We start from the raw sequence: 24,188 nt of genomic DNA, 5'->3' as shown, positions 1-24,188 counted from the left end.
TACACTGTAAATTTGACTGCCGAGTTTGTTCTTCATTTTTCTGTATAACCCGTTAACAGATTGGGAAGACTGAATAATGTCTTTTTTACCCGACGAAAAACTGATAAAAGATCGAGAAGTGACTGGGGATGAGTATCGTTGAAAGAGACTGGGAAATATTTGAACGCCTGGTAGAATTTGTCGAAAGTCACCAAGTTTCGTTGTACGGACATTAAGTCAAATTTTACATGTACTCTGTATTTCCCTAAAAGACGACATGTCGCACAAGAAAGCGCTTAGTAAGTTTTTATTCTTTATTTTAGCGATGGGCACGCTAGTCATTTGGTCCACTTTGATTTTTAGCTGTTTCGACAGGCTTGAAACATCTCATTTCAGCGTTTGATGCTAAGATAAATTTATAGCTTTTCCAAATTCATGTGTCAGTGGATAAAAGAAGAGCAAGGAATTCGAAAGAATACACGAGAAACTATTCCCATCTAGAAAAGAAAATGTATTTCAAAGGGCGTTAAAATTTCACTGGATACTGTACTTACGACCAATGCATTTCTGAAGATGTTGTGGTAGTCAACATATGCTCGAAGTTTGGATAGAGGCCGTGTTTTTCGACAGACATGCACTATTTTCTACTTGTTTACTTCAAATATTTTTTCTGTAGCTTTGCTTGGCTCCAAGAGACCTATCTACATCCTTGCAACTCGATGTTTCTTTTCCACCGATTCTGCAAGCAAAGTTAGCAACTTGAAGGTATTTATTTCTATAATATCACTGAGATCAATAGAAATCGGCTGATAGGCTCCTGAACAGGTAACCTTGGTTGATATATCACTTACTGTAGTGGTGAACAGTTGACTGTTGTATATTGTTTGGTAGTCAATCAAATTATGTACCAAATGATCATTGGCCAGTACTGAAAGTCAATTAACACTTAAGCTACACTCAAATGATAGTCAGCCAGAGTCTCAAGAGCTTGTCTGCAGCAGCATGTCTATAAAAACATTGATCAACCTTTGGTCAATTAAGTTGATATTCAACCATCTATCAGGTCGATTGTCAATTGATTGCTAAGCAACACATTAATCAACTCTTTGGGAATATATCCCCCTAGGATACCTTTCGTTCATGAATTCCATTATTCAAAGGGACTCATTTGTTTAGTCATTAGAATAACTTTTATTACTGAATGACTTTGCCTTTTTAAATATTTTGCTTCTTATAACCCTATAACCCTTTCACTCCCAATAGTGACCAAGACACAATTTCTCCTTAAAATATCAACACGATCTCAAGTGAACAAGTGATAAGAATATAGAAAAATATAAATTAGTGGATTATCATTTGATTGAATACCAAATTCTCCAAACTAAAACTATAAGCAGTGTTTGGCAGATAGTAGGGAGAATTACTAAAGAGATCATGGCATTGAAAGGGTTAAGTGATATACAGGTTTATATTTAACTTCTTTCAATTTCGATACATTATATAGCAATCAGCTGGTGAGAATAAACAGATTATGTTTTCTTCGTCTATTTCAAATTTGGTCTTTATGAATTTTTTTTTATCAAGGCACTAGGAAGGGCACAAATATGTTTAATGGTCCAGCAAATCTTAGGAAATTCCACAGAAGGAAACACAATAAATCTTGCTCAAAAGATCTCTATTTTCTTTGTCAGGAAACATTTTGTAATGGGATAGAACTTTGCTAAGTTCTATATCTAAGCATGTATACATTATCAAATCTGTTGCAATCTGTGGCCTTTTGGCAATCTTTCCCACTGTTTTTTCTTTTTGGTTGACCTCTTTATCAGGCATAGAAGGCCTATGAATATTATGGGTGCAGTTGCTGGAAACACGTGATTTCCTTACATAAAAACTGTATTGTGTTAAACTGTTCTTAACTCACCTTTTCAGATGATTGTATCGAGCCACCATGTTTGTTTTGCATGGTGACACTTTTAAAGCTTGTGTATGTTTGCACCCAGATCCTATGGAGCCCTCTTAAACCATTTTAAGATGGATAGGTTTCTTTTTTTCCATTACCTTTCTGTTTAAAAAGGTATTTCTGTTGTGAGAAGAAATTTCATAATTGTCACTCCAAGGGGTAACAGAATTAGCACAGCTTTCTTCAGTCTATATAACAATATTATTGCTCTTCATTATTTTTTAGAACACAAACCACTTTGAGTTGGTTGAAATGAGTGGTTGGTCAAGGGTGGTACTGACTCCTGATCCAAGCACATCTTTGGCCCATTGTGTCAGTGCAGACTTTGACATGAGTGATGGTATCGCTAAGAAGTTTAAAAAGAAGTTTGGGAATTATCAGGATCTTGTCACAAAAGGTTTTGTTAACTTTTTCATGTTAATAAGGTCATGTGCTAAATAAAATTATGTTGTTTTCTCTCTGGAACCGTATAGTGACTTTTTTCAGAATGATAATTTTGTCCTTCCTGCCTTATTGAATTGTGATCTTCAACATTCCTTTATGAATGGGATTTGTGAGCAAGAAATGTCTATGCATCATGTCTTGCCATATGCCAAAGGGTAGGTAATAAGTAAGACAGGTCAAATTCATCTCAAGAATGGCCTTGATTACATTCACCAAAAAAATAGACAGAATGTTGTTCTGTGAAGCTACACGACTATACAAATATAAACTTCTGGAAATGATTTTTAGTAAGTCATGAAAATGCCAGAAAAAATGTCTCTGTTTGAAAGTATCTATGAACATTCCCACAAAAGGTCCCACATTTACCAAGTACTTTAATGTTAACAAAAGATGGATTATTTTTTTTTGTGAGGTTTGTTTTGTGGTGGCCATTTTGAAAACAAGTTTGAGTACAAAGTCTGAAGCAAAAGAGGATCACAGGTGTACTTGAATAGCTATGGCTGAGTACTGAGCTCAGGGGTGAGAAATGTATGGAAACTGCTCAGTGCTACTGAGAAAGGAGTACTTTGTAATTTTTTTTATCTTTCTCGACAAGCGATCAAACTTTCCATAATTTCTTAACTTTCTGATAGCCTTAGACCCACACAAACTGTGCAAAAGACCTGGTTTGTCACCTTTTTCCCAAAATCACTACCACAAAACAGATATCACAAATCAAGTGTAGTGCCTTTTTCTTTTATTTATGAAAAGATACTTCTTCTGCATATCAGAGCATGTTGCACGCTACCCACTGTATGAGTCAGTTGTCCATTTCACATCCAAGTTATGTGCTGTGTTAAGAATGTTATACAGACTGTCCTATGCTCACAAGTAAATGTTTATAATTACAGGTCTGTATTTTCAAGAAGAAGGAAAAGTGGGTGACATTGCTGTGTTGGAGAGAAATGAATCAAGCTTTGTGTACTATTTGGTAAGTTTTTTGTTAAGGGAGAAATGCTTCATCTTGTCTCTTCTCTATCTGTTGGTAAAGTTTTACTTTCTTCACTGAGGACCTCTAAAACTTTTTTTCACTGCACCCAATAGTTTTCCTTTGGTCTTGACCCCCTGGTTAATTTTAGCATTTGTTTGAAAGAAAAGGGAATTGTAAGTTTTAGGATTATAGTAATAACAATTATGATAATTATAATGATAATAATGATAATAAAATATTCATTTATATGGCATTGTTTAAAGGTTCGATGGATGAGTTTGTAGATTAAAGTTGGTGACCTCAATCGCCTATTGGGGGCATAGTTGTGAAGCAGATCACGGATATGACGTGGAGCAAAGTTGTGTAGAGCCTTAAGTGATTAGAAGCAATTTAAAAACAGTACGATGTTCAAATGGGAGCCAAGGAAGCTTTTCAAGTAGTGATGTAATATGATCATATTTGCGACCACCTAAAATTAGGCGAGCTGCGCAATTCTGTACAAGCTGTAATTTGTGAATGAGACGGGAAGGAAGACCAAATAGTAAGGAGTTACAGTTATCTAACCTTGAAATAACAAAAGCATGTACTAAAATCTTGGCATGATCTTTAAACTCATACATTCTGATACAATAAAGATAACGATTGTGAAAAAACAGGACTTGCAAATATCGGTGATATGGTGCCGATAGCTCAGCATGTTGTCAAACGTGACACCAATGTTCCGGGCGCTTTTGAATGGGAGAATAACAAAATCATCATAAAATCTAATAGGTAGAAATTTTAAAGGAGTTCTTAACTCTGATCATATTATCACGTTATTAACGAATTTTATGTCAAATGTATTGAAGGTCAAAAAATATGACACTTTACTTTCTTATTTGTTTTGACTGGCTTGCAGATCACCAGAGAAAACTGGTGGGACCATGCTACACCCTCATCAATGCGCGGCTGTTTGATGCAGTTGAGGAAGCACTGCCAGGAGAATGGAGTTGATAAGTTGGCTATTCCCCGCTTAGGGACTGGAGCAGACAGAATTGACTGGCCTTTTGTAAAGAGAATTGTAGAAGAAGTTTTCAAGGAAACAGACATTTCAATTACGGCATACACATACAGATAGTCTTTCCCATGTGACATAAATAATATTGTTCATTTACTGATATTAACCCTTTAGGCTACAATAGTGACCAGCATCTAATTTCTCCTAACAATATCATTGCCTGATCAAATGTACAGATCATGAGAATGAATGAAATGATTACCAAAGATGAAATGTCTTGATGTTTGTACAAATTCTCTCAATCAGTTAAATAAGAAACATATGGAGAACAGTGACGAGAATATATATATTTATTTAAAGGGTTAAAGAATCAAAGACGAGGCTAGAGCGAGAATGTGTGAGGTGGCCTGGGTTCTAAACATTAATTCGAGTCGCTTCACGTTATGGACGATGATATTGAAAAACATCTGAACTTCATTGTTCAAATTTGAAATTCTCTTGTGCAAAACATGCCCAAGAACTGCACTTTTCACGTTATTATTTCCTGTCTGTAGTTAGGTCGCATTTGAAAGGTTTGCCCAAAGACCTTTTAATGGATATATTTAAGGATTTAGATAACTAGATAATGAGTCCTTTGTGTCGTGCAAAATTTTCTTCTATATGGAGACCACTACATGTAGGACGCTTTTCAGTAGTGTATCTTAAAACAAAATCCGAAAAATCCCCTCGTCAAATTAGAGCATAGGAAAATATCCTAAGCGGCTAGTGAGAACTCAAAATGAAAACCATTGAATGGCTTGAAGTGCGTGAAAATACAAGTGATTAGGACAGGATTAGTGTTAGTTTTGCATCCGTTCGTTAAGTTCTCTTGACCAATAAAAGAGCGAAGGGGAGAGAAACCAACACAATCCTGGATAGCATTCAACAATTATTTTGTATGTAAGTTAAGACAGAAAGAAAACGCGAAAGTGATGGCCGCAAATCTAAAAACAAAAATGATAGCGACGAATGAAGAAGTTGAAACAATTAAAACGGTTGCAAATAGTTGTGATTGGTCAGTATACAAATGCCCTGCCAGAATCAAATTCTGAGTCTCAGAGCGAGAACCCGCAATATGTCCGCCCAAACGAGCTCTTCGTTCAGCCGACTTATTATTTTTTTCACCATCGGAATTGTTTTCTTAAAATTGACTTACAAGCCTTGATTCATCCTCAATAGTCTCGTGCTCTTCTAAAGCTGTGAGAAATCGGAACGAGATATAATGCCACGCAGTGATAGGAAACGATGGAAGGATACATCCCTGCATGCTCACAAACTTAACCCCACCCGCGACTTTGTCACACGTGTTTATCTGCGCTCAGGCTCAAGGCTGTTCACGTGTATAAACTTTGAGTTCTGGCTGGTCAATTTCGATATATGTGCCCGTACTCTTTGGATGTTATTATATCATTGGTTTTGGTAGTACAGTTACGACACGTTTTTAGACACGTTTTCAGTTATAGAAACACATGGTCGTTTCTTTTTTTTTCTGCTTACTTCTTTAAATATGGTTTTAAACGAAAGGCCTCAGTTATTTTTCGATTCTTTGTTTCGCCGAACAGGTGCCAGTTTCGTCGGCGGAAACCCTAAAAGTAAATAAAACCTTTGTTTAGACACGTAATTATACATTTAAAGTCAAATTTATGGCCTGTATGATTATACAGTGGATTCCTCTCTTATAGAGTGAAAAAATTTTTAAATGCCTTGTTTCACGCATCTCGGTGTTATAATGAAAGGATAAAATGCCTAGGAAAGGCCGGTTATTTAAGGTATCTTGTTGGTGATGACGAGTCGATGGCGGTCTGTCGGAGGATCTTGAATTTTCAAAATATTGCTGAAAAGAAAAGATTTTTGCCAAAAGCTTGAATTTTTAACATCTCATCAAAGAGAAGTTCAGACAGATCTTGTCGTCACTATGGGGAATCAGGTTGGGAGAGAGGGAAGAATGTCTTACAAACAGCTGATGCGGTAAATCTTCAAGCCGCACATTTGCAACACTAATTATTATTTTTCTTTGATATATTGTTGTAATTGAAGTGGCCTTTACCATGATCCTGGTGGTTTCTTGAGGTCTAATTATAGTTCTTATTATGAATTAGTATGCTGTAGATTAATTTTTTTGTGTTGTTAAAAAAATGATGATGATGAAAAGTAGTAACTCGTTAGCATTGCGAGGATACAAAACAAGCGTTTTAATGAAGTCTGGCAACATTTTGATGTAAAAGAGTAACTCCCTTTACGTTAGAAAGTCAGGCATTTAAACGCGCTGACTTGGCCTCTCTTTGTAAAATTTTCTAATCTCTCTTCGTCTATCCTCGCTTATTCTGTCTGTTTTGAATCGAGGATATGACTCATTTTATTGCACTTAATGGTGGATATAGACAACTAGAGGGCAAAACTCCCCGCTTTTGACATAAAACCTACCGTTAAAAGTGCTAAAATCTGAAATCTGAATGCCTCTAAGTTTGTTGCGTGACCTGCATGAAGCTTTCCCGAGAGGGCCTGGGAATGACTTAAAGTTCACGTGTTGGTCAGTGACTAGCAGAAACACGTGCCGTCTATGGGTCGTGTGACCACATCTATGCTTTGGGTAAATGTCATAACCAACCCATCACTAGAGAGGTTAAGTCACATTCTACGCTATAGTTGAGCAATGGAGATCTTCGTTTGAAGTGTAGCCCTTTTGCGGGAAAGTGCGCCAAACATTTGTCTTACCGACACTGTGTTAGTCGAAATATATCGTAATGTTTTCTTTCGGAAAAAGTAAAATTTAGGCGATCCAAATAGCAAAACTCAGGGACAAGGCAGATCCTACACTACCATTAAAACAAACTTTAATGCACTGTACACTTTTCGCGACCATAAATTCTTGCTTGAAATTAAGTTTAAAATCTTTGCTAGTGGGGTGTATATTTTTCTTTAAAAATCGTTCTTCCGGTCACGAACGGCCGTGAACTTTAGCAGAGGCTTGGGAGTGAATTGACGAGAGAAATCAACACGAGTATCGATCATCACGCACACCGGAAATTATACAACTCAGCTTAAAACTCGAATGCAGAGTGAGGATCTTTACTTTAATTCATAAATTTTTAGTCCTTTAGGTCTAAAATGGTCGGATTTTCATTTATAGAAACGATTTGCGGCTACTGGTATAATTTAGTACACCAGTTGATAAGCTGTAGCTTAATTTTAACTATCACTTGCTTTGTTATATAACGAAGGTGCAAACCTGGACGCGTGTTCTGAATTCAAGTCTCGTGTTTTTACGAGAACATGTGTAGTACAGGGAATTTCTTTACGCTTGACGACCTTCATATCTTTGATGTCTTGAAATCGTTGTCTGAATTATCTAGAAATTCTGTAGAAACTGAGAGTCACAGAAGCAGGTTTTGCCATCAGTCTACGGATAAACTACTAAAGAACTCTCTGTGAAAATAATCTTACTATTCACTTCCACCACGGCTGATATCACTAATGTCAACTCCTCCAACGATGAGTCGGGAAGTTCTTTCCGTCCTTCGACGCCGAAAAAGAACTTTGGTAAAGGTAACCTGAAATCTCAATCAAACGCCAGGCGATCCGTAAATGTTGTTATGGAAGATTTATCGAATTGTTTAAACGATTCAAGGGTCAGTGTTTCCAGCGACACTTCCGAAAACAGTTTTAGACCATCAACTCAAATGAAGAGTCTCGAATCAAGCATTTTAAAATCACAGTCGAGCTCCAAACGATCCGAGTTTGCTACTCCAGATGATGCGTTAAGCTCAAATGGAGATCAGTCACAGTGTGGAGAAGGAAACGAATCATTGTTGGTACAAGTAACAGGACTTAAGAAACAAAGGGACCGAGGGGTAAGAACCAATTTTTAGGAGTTATGAACTATGAAAAATATAGTTGTTTAGTTTTGTAACCTGTCGTCAGTTTTAACGTTGTAATAATGTTTGAAAATAATGTTCAAGTTTCTGAACAGATTTAATGATCGTTGTGTAAAGTTTGGTGGTATTTGGCACAGGATACCAATTCGGAAGTGTATAGGGCCGACGGGTGCAGAACAGGACATTCTCAGTAGAGTTTCCCTCACATCCCACATCTGACGAAATTATTTTCCAATCGATTGAGTTGAGAGGAAAATAAATTGATAACGTTCCGTCATTTTCAAATTTGGTAATATCTGTTGGGAGATCATCTTGCCTAAATTTGTTTTCAATATCATATAATTTTATTATCTTTTTATTTTATTTTATTTTTTGGTTTTACATGTGTATCCGAAGTCCATTGTGCAGGATTTTTTTTGGGAATTCCCAATTACCTGCATATCACTTAGTAAACCATGGCAGAATATTGTACATCTGTGTAGCTTATGAGGCACGATGGGCTAAGATTCTTTACTATTCAGATGTGTCTTCTGTATCCCAGCTGTTGGTCACAATATAATTTTTTTTAAAATTGAGTTTTAATCCAAAGGGAGGAAAAAGAGTAAATTTCAAGCTAAATGAAGTTGGAAAGATGTATTAAAATAAAATTAAGTGAAATCAATTTTGACCCCAAGGGTAAAGAAATAATTACTGACTCCCTTTTTTTCTTTCCAGTTTTACTTTATTTGCTAAAACTTGAAATGAATATGTTGGGTGAAGTGATATAGGTAATGAAAATGGAATTTTTGGAATGTGGAATTTGTCTCTTTGTAGTCTGAATGTTCTCACAAAGTGATTGAAAAGAGGCGCAGAGATCGCATCAACACATCTTTGGGGGAACTTTCCCAGCTGCTTCCAGCTCAGTGTAACAGCAAACAGGTATGTTGTGGGGGTTAATATTCAATTTATGCAAGGTATTCACAACTACTGGGAAGGAAGGGAAAAAAAACGTGAACATGAGGTGGTAGAAAAGGGATTTTGAAGGGACTTGTTTGATGATGATCATACCAGACTGAGATAAGTCTTGTCCTTGTAACGGTTATGATATTTGGTAACATATCTCCCTTAATTTATGAGCTCCTTTCATTTGCTCTCCAGGATCTCCCCATGCAAAGAATTAGTTTTTGCAAACAGTTTATCTCTGTTGAATTATTATTAGAATGATATTTATAGTTGATCACCTGTTGGCTGTATGAAACATATGAAGATAACTTGTTTTAGCAATTGGCTTTTTTTCCTTGAAATCAATACCATAGGGATCAGGCAAGCTTGAGAAGGCAGAGATTTTGGAGTTGACTGTGGAGTACTTAAAGGCTCTTCAAGGTCGTCTGGCCCAAAAGCAGGATAAAGAGATCAAACCAGAAGGTGGGTTACATGATTATAAATTTGTTGTAGCAACTAACTTGCTAGCTATGAAGCCCTTCATTACTACCTCTTACAGATATCTGAAGAATTATTTGTGGCATGTGTCAACCTTAACTTTTTTGGTTATTACACCCTATCTGCTTGAGGGATGGCCTTTTGCATTTACTCTAAGAGCATGACAAGCACTGATGATGCAAGACAATGAGGATGTTTCGGGAAGTTATGCATCCAGGCATACAGTGCAAATTCAGAAATATATCATATGGGCTACAACTTTGTTTTAAAACAGCTTCAGAAACTTTATATTTTGCTCAATGAAAAAAAAAATTTCCAATTGAAATTCTTTTGTTGATGTGAATTTCTTCCGTTGAACTGTTATGCAATGAAGGGGCCATGAAATTTGAATTTTTCCCAGATAATATTTGAATGTTTCTGATTCATGATGAAAATCTCCCTGTTAAAATTTGTTAAAAATATATGGGTCACTGCACTCAAATAAACTCTTCCCCCATTAGGCAGCACACCTGAGTTGCCAAAAACAGGAAAGGAACAAATGCAGTTTTGACAAGTTATTATTTATGGTATTGATTTTTGGTGGTTAAGTTTGATGCTGGGTTATCCCCCACAGAAGCGTTCCTTTACTTTGATTAGGAATTACCAAGTCAAATTAATAATGTGCAATTCCCATGAAAATATTGTGCAATTCCAGTTTTTCACCTGTATTGGGCTACTTTCTATACATAACCTATGACTGACATGTTTTTTCGAGCTGGCAATCAGGGTGGGTGTTTTCAATCTCTTTTTACATGTCATACCTGATGGATTCTTATTTTGGGCTGGAATAAAATGAGTTAAGTGTAAAAAGAAACCGAAGAACATTTACTCTGTAACTAACTGATGATCTTGTTGACTTTATTCTTTTAGATGATAAAAATTCAGTAGAAGCCACTGCAGAACCAAAGAGCAGCAGCACCAATACTGAAGTCAAGCCTGTCAATCACTTTGGAGGGTACAAGGACTGCACAGAAGAAGTCTTCCGTTTTCTGGTCAATGTGGAAGCTATGGACATGCAACAGCCTTGTTTTCAAAGACTTATGGCACATTTAAGACATCAAATCCAGTTGTTGGCTGAAAATTCATCAAATTCAGAAGATGTGAATCCCAAAGGAAAGGCCAGTACAGAGAATGGAAAGCGCAACACATCAAAGCGAAGCTTTCAGGGTACTATCTCATCATCATCATCCACATCATCCAGTATGGGTGAAATGAGTGGAAGTGGGAGTGGTGGGAAAGTCAAGAGAGCCAGACTTCATGCACATCATAGCAGCAATAACAAGGTACAGAGCGGGAGCAGCAATGGGAACAGTACATCAGGTGGCAGCAGTGACAATGATAACAACTCAGACAATGCCAGAGAAACCCAGAGTGACTCTGCAATATGTTTGGAAGATGACCTTTCAGAGATGCCAGGAAGTACAGGAAAAGAAGGTGACAATGGCAACAGAACAAATGGCAGCAGTGTCAGCAGTGGGACTACAAACAGAAGTGCAAATGAAACTAGCTCTTCAGCTAATACATGTCCCTCTATGCTTCCACAAGGAGGGAACATTCCACTGCGTGCTCCATTTGTACTTCCTCCATATGCAGCTCCAACATATGCACTTCATCCAGCTGGTACCCACTACATTCCAATTGTCTTGCATCCTAGTGTACCTGTACCTTCTGCATCAACATTTAATGGTGCTGGACAGATTCCATTTGGGATGATGGCATCAGGGATGATGCCCCCAGGAGTAATGCCCACTGGAATGATGCCATCTGCAGCAGGTGGAATTCCTCCCAACCTCCCATTTGGTTTCCCCTTTTCATATGTTCCTCCAGCAATGCCCCCTTATGGATATCAAGCACCTCCGATGGGTTTTCCTTTCCTTAATGGAATGAGGAAAGATCTCTCAGGACAGGGTCAAACAGACCCAGGCAATGGGGACAGTGGCTCTAATGGTGATGACTGCAGCATTGAATCACGCATCTCCCCAGAGAGTATTGCTATTCAGACAGATACACCTTCACCAAGTAATTCTGGTAATGAAAGTTCACACACTGATGAAGGAGGAAGTTGAGGTTTACCAATTTAGACTGAATGATATAAACTGTAAAATTTTGAAAACTTATGTGAGTGGGGTTGATTTTGGTGGAATTTCATGACAGCAGCATAATGGCCAAAAAAAATTTTATCTTAAATTAGTAAACATCAATGAGAAGCTAAGTAAATCATAGAGTTTTTGGAGTCTTCTCCCCAGAGCCCTGTACTGATATCTCCTGTGTATGCTGATTGTATAATAAAGAAGCCAGACCATAATGTATGCTACAACTGAAATCTTTTAAAAATAGTACAGTTACAAGCTGTAAAGGGGGCTATGTACAAATGACGAGGATGCACGTTGAAGCTATTGTATTAGCTACTGAAAATTTAGATGATAACTGTTCATCATCATTCTTTTTCACAATAAAAGGCTATTAGTTTCATAGGGCATAATGAAGAAGTGGGGTCAATAGTTTGGCACCTCTCAAGCCAAGTTTTACTCCTGTGTATGTGTGTATAGCTATAAATAGTCAAGCAAGGAAACTGAAAGTGTGTACAAGAGTAAGTGAAATTAGTTGAGCTTTTCCTATTCAATCCTTCACAGTTCCTATATTGCTCCAACTATGGAGAATGATTTAATAAGGGAAAATTTAAGTTCTGGAAGAATATCGAGTGTTTCAATTTTTTCATGACCATTACTGGCAGTTAAGTTTTATTTGTTTGACTAGAGGGTGAAGAATTTGGATGATTTGCCACAAATGTCTAAACCTATCTGTCTCTGTGAGCAGTAAAACGTTTGCCAGTAGGATTTAAATCTTAAGCTATTAATATTAGTATTTAAGTTTGCTTCACAGATTGGTGACATTCCTTCGTATATGCAAACTGACCTAGGTATCCCAGACCTACCATGAGTACTGAATGGGATAGATGAATACTGGAAAGGTTCAAGGTTTTTCTGTCTATCAGTGGGAACAGTGATTTTGAAAATGTCACCTCTCAATATGTGGTTTGAATGGGTTGGTATAACCATTGTAAGTTAAAAACAGTTTCCCAACTTTCCTTCAACAACTTGTAAATATGAGAAATGAAGCAAATTAAAAAAGATTTGATGTAGTAGTGTGTTAATGTTATTTTATAGCTATATTGTTTTCATAAGCCACCTGGTAGGGTGATACTTTGTGTAAAGAGGTTCACATGTCCTGCTCATGGGAAAAACATTTTTTAAAGTTTGGAATAAAAAGTTGGTCTTTGTGAACACAGGACAGGAGTTTACTTCAAGGTTGCCAGTTGAATGAAGGCTATTTGAAGAGATATATACAAGTTTCAATACATATATACACATATAGTTTCAAAAATTGAAGTTAACTAACATATCAAGACTATTGATTTACAGAGTTACTGTAAGAGGCTGGTCTTTGAACTCTATCTATGTACACCATACAAAGTTTGCACCATACTTCTGATACACTGCTTGACATAAGACCAAGGTCCATTGACAACTTTTGCTTTTGGACCCCAACAACTTAGTGTTTTTGGTGCTCCCCTCATCAAGGACTAAGAACAGAATCTAGCAAGTTAGAAATCACAGAAGTAATGTTTGGTGCATTCCTTAAAACTGTGTTGAATATAGTGTAGAAGTACTTGCTAAAACTTCAAACAATAGTTTTGTTTTTTTGCCTGTTTATTTAATTTCGTTTGTAATATTTTCTGTTTAAACAAGTAAAGGGTGAAAATCGTACTTGGAGATTTGCAAAACATATGAAAAAAATTAATTTATATAAGCTCTGACTGGGTATTTATTTTAATTTCTTTCAGTAATATTTTCTAGTAAGCTGTTAAACTATGGAAATAAATTATTTATATCATACTTGGACACTTGGAATAAGCAGTGACGGTCTTTCAAAGGCATTTGTATACCTTGCTCTGCCCTTTGTAAAAACTATCTTTAGTTTATCAACATTACAACCATTTTGTCATCTTTATGTTCACACAAAATTGGTAATGCTTACAAACATTTACAACTTGAATGGTAAATGGTTATCGTCTGACATCTTTGAATGCAAACTACAAGAAATGGGTACTGAATGGAGAACATTTAAGAGAGGCATACAGGCAAACTTTCTGTGTAACATGAAAAACAATAAGCAAACAAATTTTTGTCTCCTGGTTTGTCTTGTTCTTGTTTCTACTAGAACAGTCTTTGGTAGTGCACTGATACTTAGTCAGAGAGACGAGAAACAAAAGATAAGTTGTTGCTTGACAAGTTATTTACCAAAAGTCTTGAGTTGTATACAAACCTTGTTTCCAAGTTCTCTCCTCTTCTTGCTGTAAGAAGAGGGAGAAAAAAATAGGGCCAGAGCTTCAGGGAGATAGGAAGAAGCCACACCCTTGGAACAATGTTACTATTTGTTTGTTTGATCCAGTTGTTTTGACTTGTATACAATCACTTTGACTGAGGGCCAATATCAATGATGTGACACTTGGTCAATATATTAGTTCACTGAATATGACTAGAGCAAGAGACCTTCAATTGCCTTTGCAAAATGATTTTTCACACAGCTACTTGAACAGGGTTTTCTACATGGGAAAGGAGTTGGAGTCTTGCATAAGCTCTCATCTGGCATTGGGTCCATATCAGGCTGATGTATTATCATAAATTAACACTTTTTCCTCTTACCTATGGTCCTCCTCCCCTTTCCCTACCCTTTATCAAATGTAATATCAATACTCTATGGTTTTCACTTGTGGTGGAATTGGTGCAGCACAGTTCCTGACATACAGCCTCTTTGAGGTAAGGTCCACAGGCATCTGTTCCTTTGAGAACAATCCAATACTTATATAAACTGTCTGCAAACTTGATGCTGCTGAATGAATGACAGGTCTTCCAGGAAAATGCTACTAGACTATGTATAGATGCTTCATTATGTGATAACTGTACACCTCTGACAGGAATACACGTATGTTCTGGAAATCAGCTAGTTTCAAACAAATAGCTAACATTTTCCAGCATAAGAAGAGTGAATGAGTTTATCTGTGCCATGGCATCAAGAGAAGCAGCCTGAGATTTGGACCACACCAAGTTTGGCCCAAACACAATAGCCAGGTTCTTTGCTGTCATTTTATTGACAGCAGAATGTTCCTGTACCTGTTAAGAATGGGAAAAGAAGTTTAAACCTACATGAAGCTGAATAAAGACTGTACCCTGTGGCATCTTATATATCTGATGTTACACTATAATTACATCAAACACAGTAACATAGTAGATGTCTTCGCTACCAAGAACTCACCAGTCTTAAAGAATAAGAAATAAGGTAGAAATGTCTTAGTTACACTGGTGTAACAGCTCTTCAGTCACCTAATGGGTTGTAGCAGTTGTTACAAGTACTATAATGCAAGTTCATTGCAAATTTATTCATTCTTTTGTATAGTGACAGAAATTAGCTGGGTTTTTTTTGGTTGCTGTATAGTATATACACCTCAGTATTGGTGAGATTGGAGGATATTTATTCATTTAATATTTATTTATAACAAGTTCATTGCAAATTTATTCATTCTTTTGTATAGTGAAAGAAATTAACTGGGTTTTTTTTGGTTGCTGTATAGTAGATACACCAGTATTGGTGAGATTGGAGGATATTTATTCATTTAATATTTATTTATAACAAAAATGGTTAAACCAAATTAAGAACAAAAAATGAATTCGAAAATCATTTCACAAACATTTATCAATTTTGGTAACACATGAACACCAACCTCATTTAAAAACTGCATGAGAAATTTTAACAAAATATAGTTCTCTTCTGCTAGCTCATGGTGTAAGATTCGCCACATCTGCTTTAACTTCTCGGTTTCCCCGGGAATTGCTAATAGTTAGACAAGACATCAACAAAACACAAACAAAAATAAGTACAAAAATTTTGACTTTTAGTTAAAAAGTATATCTGTTTCAAATTTATTGCAATTCAGACTTCAGGTCAAATTAAATAACCACTAGATAATTACAATGTGTTTTGAAAAAACATTTGTACATTAATTCTGATAAATCAGAAAGATTGTGACTTACTGGTGCTTTGAATCACTGTATCATAGAGTTTAAATGTTAGAATCGGCTCTGGAAGTTCTCTTAAGAATCTCTTTATAATAACTGCTGCACAGTGAATGTCCTCTGGGTTTTTATAATGCACTGATAAACCTAAAATTAAAAAATTAACCTGCTCAATTGTCAAAGTATAAAAATCTTCATGGTAATCAACAGTCTCAACTTGCTAATATAAGCCCTACTTAACTTACTACTTGCAGTACAACTGCATTTTTTATTCAATCAGATGTTTTTCCATTAATTTGATTTTGGCTGATTTTATTAAAGATTTCCTCCAAAGTTGCCTTACCATGAAGCAATAGTTGCAGGTACTAGCTTATAGCCTCAACTTTAAGTAACAGGTTGCAGTTGAAACTGTCTATCTCAATTGAACACAACATAAGTGGACCAACCATAACATAATAATATATTGAGTACTAGTTCATGATTAAGGTATTTACAGGTTTAGCCAAAGTATGGCCAATTTGGAGAATTTTCTTTTTATCTAAAAAAACTACCAACATAATCATGTACCTTTGTTGAACATTTGAGTGATGTCTTTGACAATTGCTATGTTGCCAGACCGTCGGAAAATGCCCTCAACCTCAAGTGCTACAGAAAAATCAGTGTGATTGTTAGAAAATGGTATTTCTAATAGAATTTATGAGTAATAAAGAGTTTGGTTGTTCACAAATTGATATCTCTGTTTTGATAAGTTCACAACCTAAGGAGAAGGATGATTATAAAAAAAAAAAATAATAAAAAATATAGGGCAACCAAAATAGAAAAACTCAGCATGACAAAGTTGTGAGTAACTTAATGTCCTTAAAGGCAGGTAAACTGTACAATTTCATGCAATCACCTCAATAGCATTAAGTTACATTTGTATATCAATAAGTCAGAGAAGATTCCTGGTTCTACACACAAATTTCATTTCATCCTTACCAGTTTCTCTTAAAAATTCCACTGATGTAGACACAACAGGTGGGATACACTCACCATTGTTGTTTTCTCTCATCCTGAAACAACAGAAGAATGATATATGAAGGTAAAGAGCAGCCCCTATGAAATCTTTTTGCCTTTTAATTTGACCATACATTGTCTCCTTCTCAAAGAGCACATAGCACACAACCCCAGCCAAGGACCTAGTCTAGAGCTGGTAGTCTAGAAATAGAGCCCTTACTAGTGGGCTGTCACAAATCCCACCTGTTTTTGGTATTATCATACATTTACAGTAAGTTGAAGACAAAATATTTTGATACATATCATTTATGCAGCAAAGGGCACCTGATATTTGCTACCAGATATCATACAAAACTAGCTTGAACAAATTCCAATAACAAAAACTAAATGTTTAACAAAGAAAAGTGATTATCTACAAGACACTACAAGCTATTCAAGCAACAACAGGTTTGCACTTAGAGTAAAACTACGTGGATAGATGGATGTAGCCACTCCGAAGGAATTATTTTTAGATGAATATCACCCAAACAAAGTGCTGCATCGTATGTGGGGGGGGGGGGGGGGGGGGAAGAGGAGGGGTGGAGAAGGGGCTGGAAGTAAGGTATAAGGAATAAAATTTTAGAACATTGTAATTTCAATGATAAAGTGTCAACAATTCTGATGCTGATTGTATGTCAGTATAAAACTTACCATGACAAAGAAACACCAAACTGCTGAGTTTTAGGTATTTCATCAGGAGTTGCATAAAACACTCCTGATGGTTGTTTTGAGGAACCATTTCTCACTTGGCTGGAAATCTGTTTATCATACCTGAAAAGGAAGTCAAATTACCTAAATTATGTTGTTAATTTTCAATTGATTACTGCACACAGTACTTTCCATTTATTTTAGTTTGCATACTCTGGAAGTTAAAATGGCTGCAGCTGTAATTTTTGAAATAGAATGGGAGCAGGATCTAATTCAAACAAATGGAAAATGTTCCTACTATTTGGAGAATTTTTTATGCTCTTCAATGATAAAAAGCTAACTATGTGTACATCATCTAAAAAAAGGCTTGACTTCAAATTCATACCATGTATATCCCTGCATAGGCTTTCAACTGAAAATTCAAGGTATCTATACTGAAAATATCATTTTACTGGAAAAAAAAAAACTTACAGGATCAGTGGCAATCATGCTTATGTTGTATCTTTCCATGGACCAAATTGTAACATGCCCCAACATTGCTGCATGAGAGGAAGTTCTCTTTCTTCTATGTTTGAAAAACCTGGTTTGAAGTTTAATTTATTTATTTTTATGCTTTGGTTCAAATGTTCCATTGGTTTGAAGTTTTTCAAAAAAGCCAAAATTTTTACTGTCCTTTGCTTTGGATGGTTTTATCAATTGAACATAAAATTCAAACCAGTTTGAAAATGAAAAGAATAGAACCACAACATAGAATACACCTCCTAATGAATACTTACTCAGCAACCTGCACTGGGACATCGATCTGATCAAGATGTACATATTCTGCAAGATCTTCTAGTCGAGTCACATAACACAGCTTCCTTGAAAACTTGGGACTGAAACAAAAACAAAAAACAAAAACAGAAAATAAAATAAAATAAAAAACTTACAAGAAAAAGAGTAAAATTTAAACAAGTAGATGATTATGGCTGTAAACATAAGAAATGAATATAGAATCAATCCTTGCAGTTATGAACACTAATGAACTAGTAGTTGAAATAAGGCCTGAAAAAAATTCTGGCCTGTACAGGATTTGAACCCATGACCTTTGTGATACCGGTGCAGCACTCTGACTTGTTAGCTCAGTTGGTAGATCACTATGCACAGCAGTATCGCAGAGGTCATAGGTTCAAATCCCATACATGTCTGAATTAATTTTTTTCAGTAGTGTTCATAGGTAAATGATAATTTAAAGTGAAACATTCAGCTTCCTCGCAGTGATTACATTACAGGCTCCAAGCTTAAAATGTTTTAATTCTAACCATAGTGCTGAAGCTACAATGGTTGCAGCTTGGAGCACTGAACTTAAAGTAATTTAATATCCAAAATATTACTGATAATATACCCTTGCTTATAATATTGTTTCAAGAAGTTTCTAAGCTGCTGTTAATAAATAAAAGAAATTGTATCAAAAATTCTTTTGTTGCTTGTAGGGAAGTATTTTTTGTTATGGTTGATTCTAATGTAATTTATAGATTTAACATTAAAAAATATACACTGACTAAAAAGGGAGGCCAATTTAGACCTGCAGTATGTTGCACAAATTCAAACTTGTCTGGCTAATTGTTATTGAGGGCAGCAATGTGAAAAATGGGGACATGTTGTAAGTTGTTACATGCTAACCTTTCTCTTGAAAAATACTTTTGATAAGAAAATGGATCAAGGCAGTTTTAAGTCTATTTACTGTGACTCAATATTTTTCAAAAAGTTAAGACACCAACTTTATTTGGTAAGAAAACGTGATTGAAAAGTCTCTTAGTACCTGGCGATTTTGGCAATGGTTGCCCATATTAACTTTATAGTGCTGGATGGGTGCACCACAAAAAGAGCTTTAATGTTCTTGCGGTACCTAAATGATGTATCAAAACCAAACAAAAGAGTTCATTAACCACTAAACTCAACTCAAATTTAAGTAAGCACTGCCCTCTCTTTCCAAAAAAATTTGTTAGAATACTTATTTTCAATAAGCAAAGACAATACAAGATATCATTAACACAATGCACTCTTAACACAATGAAACTATGTAGGGGTTAGTCCACTCATTGTTCATTTGACAAGTTGATGAACAGCAGACCATCGTTTATGATAATATTGAGAAGATAAGTACTTAACTGGTGTGATGAGTGACTTCCCTGTGGCATGTGCACTCTGAGACATTTATAAAATTTGAAACGACAAAAGCTTTTTTTTTATATGATTTTATGGTGTGCAAGTTTCAGTGTTTGTTGAGTCACATTTTCAAGGTTTTTTTGTTAGTGTTAACCACATTTCTGTTCGGTGGTGTTTTTTTCCCCCTGATTAAATGTGTCTGTTTTCCAAAGACTTTCTATAAATGATTTTAAATATTTTCTGGCAACCAGATCATAGCTCATAACAGTTTACTGACGTATCTTGGCACTTAATTTTTCTTGACTAAATCTGAAAAAATCATAATTCTGTTCCATGAGCCCTTTCTGACCAGAAAAATTTAACAATACAAAAGAAAGCTGCAGTGAATGGAGAGCTTGACTCTAAGCTGAATTGAAGATCATTCTAATGGGGGTTAAATAAGTTTGTTTGTTGTCTGTACTGTCCATGTGTACTGACTTGTTAAAATTTACTGTACCTCAGCTTTCATATTCAAGTCCTGTTTAGTAAAATAGAATTAAAATCTTACTTCCTGTCTAGGTCACGGTAAAGCTGTATCACTTTTGACATTGTTGGCTTGTTCTTGCTTGTCAACCCATAATGGAAGTACACAATAGTGTAGTCATTCTCCACATACTGATCCAGAGTGCATAACAAGTACCTGGTCAAGAATGAAGCTGAATGTTAGAGTGATCAAAGGGCTTTCCCTGTGGCCTACCCTTCTGTGTAACAATACTCTTCCCAAGTTTGATTTACAGTGCCACAGAAAATGAACAATTAATGATTCCAGCTACCTACTGTATAATATTGGGCCACTCAGTTTTTACCACTAAAACAAGAAGAGCCAATTCACTGCTTGTTTTCTCTTACCCAATTTGTCAGTATTGTGCAAGTTACCCCATGACTGTAACCACAATTTAATTTAAATTTTTACCCTGAAAATATTAAAGTTTACAAGCATTTTCTGATATATTTGTTTTTACCTGAACATCCTTGTGTGATCAATGGAGGATATTTGTGGCATTCTGCATGCAGAGAAAACAATCACAGGCCTGCCACTTTTATCATCACCTGAATTAAAATAAAGGAAGTGCTTCGATGTTTTAAGGTATAATTAAAAAACACATATTACTTGCAATACAAAGTACATATAAAACAGAAAAATGCAACAGTCATGTAACACTGAATGGTTCTCTCTCAAAGAGGCTGTGGATATTACAAATCTTTTTTGTTGTAATCTAACTTGGTTGCAATAAAACTTATACTGTGTGACCTAATCATAAGCCAATCCAAATGTTTGTTTTAATAAATGTAAATGTAACGTGAAGTCTTGAAATTCAGCTAAGATTGCTCAAATACCCTGTCTAAAGTAAGAAAACTAAGAAGTCACCATGAACATTTTGTACAACCCCTTACCCTTACAATGTAAAAAAAAAAAAAAAAAAAGCATTTCTCACCAGCTACTGATAGTATTCGATGCTGAGCAATATCACGGAAGTTGTCATTCAGTGCACTCAAACCTTCATGAATTGAACCTGTAAGTTTCACTTCTGGTGTGTTTCCTTCTGCTGTGTCTGTTAAAAAATAGTGATGACTTTTATATGATGAAGGAGGTTAAGATCAGTACAGCTGTAGGGTCAAGTTACAAACCAGCAGACACATTTTGAGCACGAAGCCACTATAATTATTGCCACTTCCCTACATAGGAGAAACTCAGAGCAGAGCCATTTTTGAGATGTTAGAGGAATAATTCTTGTTTTATCTTGTTTATATCCCATTGTATTGACAGTAAAGTGGTTGGTTTAGCATGTTAATACCAAACTGTATTGAGCAAAAAGGTGTGGTGAGCACCAGGAAAGAGAATTTTTAGCTTCTGGATGTTATCTGCATCTAAAAAACTTTTTTTGCACTTAAGATCCCCATTTATACTCTTCACATTTGCCAAATGGTGACAGAATACTTTTTCCTGTCACCAGATGGAAAAATTTTGTTGATCAAAAGTTTGATGTGTAAGAGTGTTGCCTCACAAAACAATTTAGGTTGTAGGGATCTTTCTCCTCCCCAATATATCTTGCTACAATCAATGACCACTAGGGTGTAAAAAAGCACAACATAGAGAAGGGCAGAGCATCAACGTTCATGGTTGTAAGATTGTAATAAGGATCAACTAACCCTACAGTAAAACATCCAAATTGCAGTTAAATTATCACTGGATTTTAATCTTGAACTCAGGTTTACTAAAGAATCTGCTACAGTTGATTCACAATTTCCTAGTTTGTCTAGCCTTCTATTATAGACTACGAGCAGTCCCTCCTTTTTGGCAAACCAGTTGCACGAGTCAAGAAAAACTGGTGAAAAAAAGATTGATCTTGGCATGCTACAAGAAGCTCTTGGAGTGACATGGATGCAAGGCAGCAGCTCTAGGAGTGAGGCGTTTGAAAAGTAGGGGCTACCTACTAAGCCCAAGAGTTTGAATTCTACGTTGTGCTCACAAGGCAAAAATATGATTGGTCATTGGCCGGAAATCTCTCAAGAAGTGGTCATCCGTGTCCACGCTTGTCAATGTTTCAGATGGCTGATGACTTGCATAAATGTTTATGCAGTTTCCAACCACTCATTGGCTGGAATCAGAGCAGACTAAGGACCTAGAAACCCTTATTGCTGGCACAGATGTTCTCACAGTTTTGCCAACTGGCTTTGAAAAGAGTGTTGTCTACCAGGTGTTTTGTTTTGCAAAAATTTCTATAGCATGTGTCCTTGTAATTTCACTGCTTATTAAAATTGTGGTGGAACAAGTTAAAGAACTTGGCCCTCTAGCCATTCAGTCACCAGGAAAGGATGAAGACTGCATGAATGCTATCTCTGAAGACCAATTACTAGCACACACATGGCAAAAGTTGTTCTACAATGGTTCCTTAACCAGCCTGCCCTTCTCAATTATCTTCTTAGGAGTTTTGTTCACAAGGGCATCCTTACAGAGTTCCAATTTATTGTGCACCTCAAAATTTGAAATGGTATAATTTTCTAAGACCACCTGTGTGTTGTGATAACATGAAGATTGACTGGTAATTAAGATAATGAATTTCATCAGTTATACCTAATTGAGTTTAAATTTTGATACCTGAAATCTACTCAGCCATAGAGGGAAAAACTCTTAGGCTTAGTCTGTAGTCCTTACTTTTCGAGCCCCTCACTAATGGAGTTCCTGCTGCGCATCATCATTTTTTTCACTTATGTTTTATGACTCATGCGACAGACCTCGCCAAAGAGGAGGGACTGCTTGAATAATTTGGGTATACAACTAAAGGAAAATGATATCCAACTAAGCTGTCTTGTAAATGAAGGGAAAAAAGACACAAATAACTCTTGATACCTCAATGGTTATCCCTAAATTGTTCAAATATATCTGAAGTTATCACATTTTTCTTGACATCCAAAAAAAACATTCATATTACATACGTGCTGACTTTGTTATGGACCATCACACGACTAATTACACCTTCACAGACACAGGCAGTTTCAATTTTCTCAAAATGTTCATTTTTATCTTTTGCATCCTCAGAGTAATCAATTCCTCATATGCGTTCGATTTCAAATACCATTATTGAGAAGGCGGAAACTCAAATATATCCCTCTTGGTAAATAACACTACGTGCAAGACGTGAACTGAAATAAACTGACAACCAATGAAAATTAACTCTAGTAGGGCTAACGGATTATAATTAATGTTATTAACTCATGACAGCACACACAGCAACCTTACCGCTCTTCACTGCAGCATTTTCATGGTGTTTAGTAGTGCTGATACTCTCCAAAGTCGTGTTATTTGCATCATAACTGAGCCGTATATGAGAGACAGCATCTGAACTATCAACTGTTGAACTTGTTAATTCTGTTTCGTTAAAACGGCCGGACGTTAGTCCAGAACCCCGATGTAGTTCCATTTTGTCCCGTGAGTCTAATCTTTGGTTGGATCGCTTTGTAATATTTGACGTGTCTTCGTCCGCCAAACTCGAGCTTATACTTTGAGAAGAAACAAGTGGGTCAAATTGTTCAAGTAGATCAGTCTCCTCTCCAGCCAAATCACCAAAATCTGTCATACCGTACCTCCTGGTTCCACCTGGTGATAGGCTCCCTGACTTTCTGAAAGAAACATTTTCGTCACCTGAGCTGTTCACGTCCGAGAGAAAGTTGTTTCTGGCTTCCGACGATTTAGACGAGGTCGAAATATCCTGCTGCTCTCCGAAATGGCTTCCGAATACAGGAAGCGACTCGTTCATAACTGTCACGATACCTTTATTCCATGAACGAAACGACAAATTAAATCCCTATCAAAGTATTTATGAGAATTTCTGCGCCCATTTCAGTCGTGAAAACGTCATTTACCACATTTGAGATTAGATAAACAGCTTTCCGCCACACGAAATCATCATAAGAAAGTGGCTAAAGTTGTCAAATAAAAGTTTTGTGAAGGGTGGGGGGGGGGGGAAGGAGGAGGAGGGGAGAGCTGTGCATTTATAACTTTGGATTTAATAGCTTGTTG

At 36.2% G+C, this 24,188-nt stretch overlaps 3 protein-coding genes across 3 annotated transcripts; 2 read left to right on the top strand and 1 right to left on the bottom strand.

Annotated features, from left to right (window-relative positions):
* The first annotated feature begins 181 nt into the window (after positions 1-181).
* On the top strand, positions 182-5,370 carry LOC131769016 (ADP-ribose glycohydrolase OARD1). Its single transcript, XM_059084754.2, has 5 exons — positions 182-278; positions 656-744; positions 2,165-2,336; positions 3,274-3,353; positions 4,252-5,370. Exons 1-5 carry the CDS (start codon positions 257-259, stop codon positions 4,468-4,470), a joined length of 582 nt encoding a protein of 193 aa, XP_058940737.1. The 5' UTR covers positions 182-256; the 3' UTR covers positions 4,471-5,370.
* A 2,249-nt stretch (positions 5,371-7,619) lies between these two features.
* LOC131769008 (class E basic helix-loop-helix protein 40-like) lies at positions 7,620-12,864 on the top strand. The gene is made up of 4 exons (XM_059084744.2): positions 7,620-8,240; positions 9,078-9,182; positions 9,560-9,668; positions 10,593-12,864. Exons 1-4 carry the CDS (start codon positions 7,983-7,985, stop codon positions 11,786-11,788), a joined length of 1,668 nt encoding a protein of 555 aa, XP_058940727.1. The 5' UTR covers positions 7,620-7,982; the 3' UTR covers positions 11,789-12,864.
* On the bottom strand, positions 12,179-24,083 carry LOC131769036 (rho GTPase-activating protein 8-like). Its single transcript, XM_059084773.2, has 12 exons — positions 23,409-24,083; positions 21,103-21,219; positions 20,629-20,716; positions 20,175-20,306; positions 19,281-19,367; positions 18,256-18,354; positions 17,483-17,602; positions 16,775-16,848; positions 16,364-16,441; positions 15,815-15,943; positions 15,505-15,614; positions 12,179-14,896 (listed from the first exon to the last, which is right to left on the bottom strand). The coding sequence occupies exons 1-12, from the start codon at positions 23,923-23,925 to the stop codon at positions 14,723-14,725; spliced, it is 1,725 nt and encodes a 574-aa protein (XP_058940756.1). The 5' UTR covers positions 23,926-24,083; the 3' UTR covers positions 12,179-14,722.
* Between the last annotated feature and the right edge of the window lie 105 nt (positions 24,084-24,188).

The sequence above is a fragment of the Pocillopora verrucosa genome, chromosome 1 (assembly GCF_036669915.1).
Source record: "Pocillopora verrucosa isolate sample1 chromosome 1, ASM3666991v2, whole genome shotgun sequence".
In the NCBI taxonomy this organism is placed as follows: domain Eukaryota; kingdom Metazoa; phylum Cnidaria; class Anthozoa; order Scleractinia; family Pocilloporidae; genus Pocillopora; species Pocillopora verrucosa.
The sequence above is the reverse complement of the archived record's forward strand: the minus strand, read 5'-3'. Positions and strand labels throughout refer to the sequence as shown.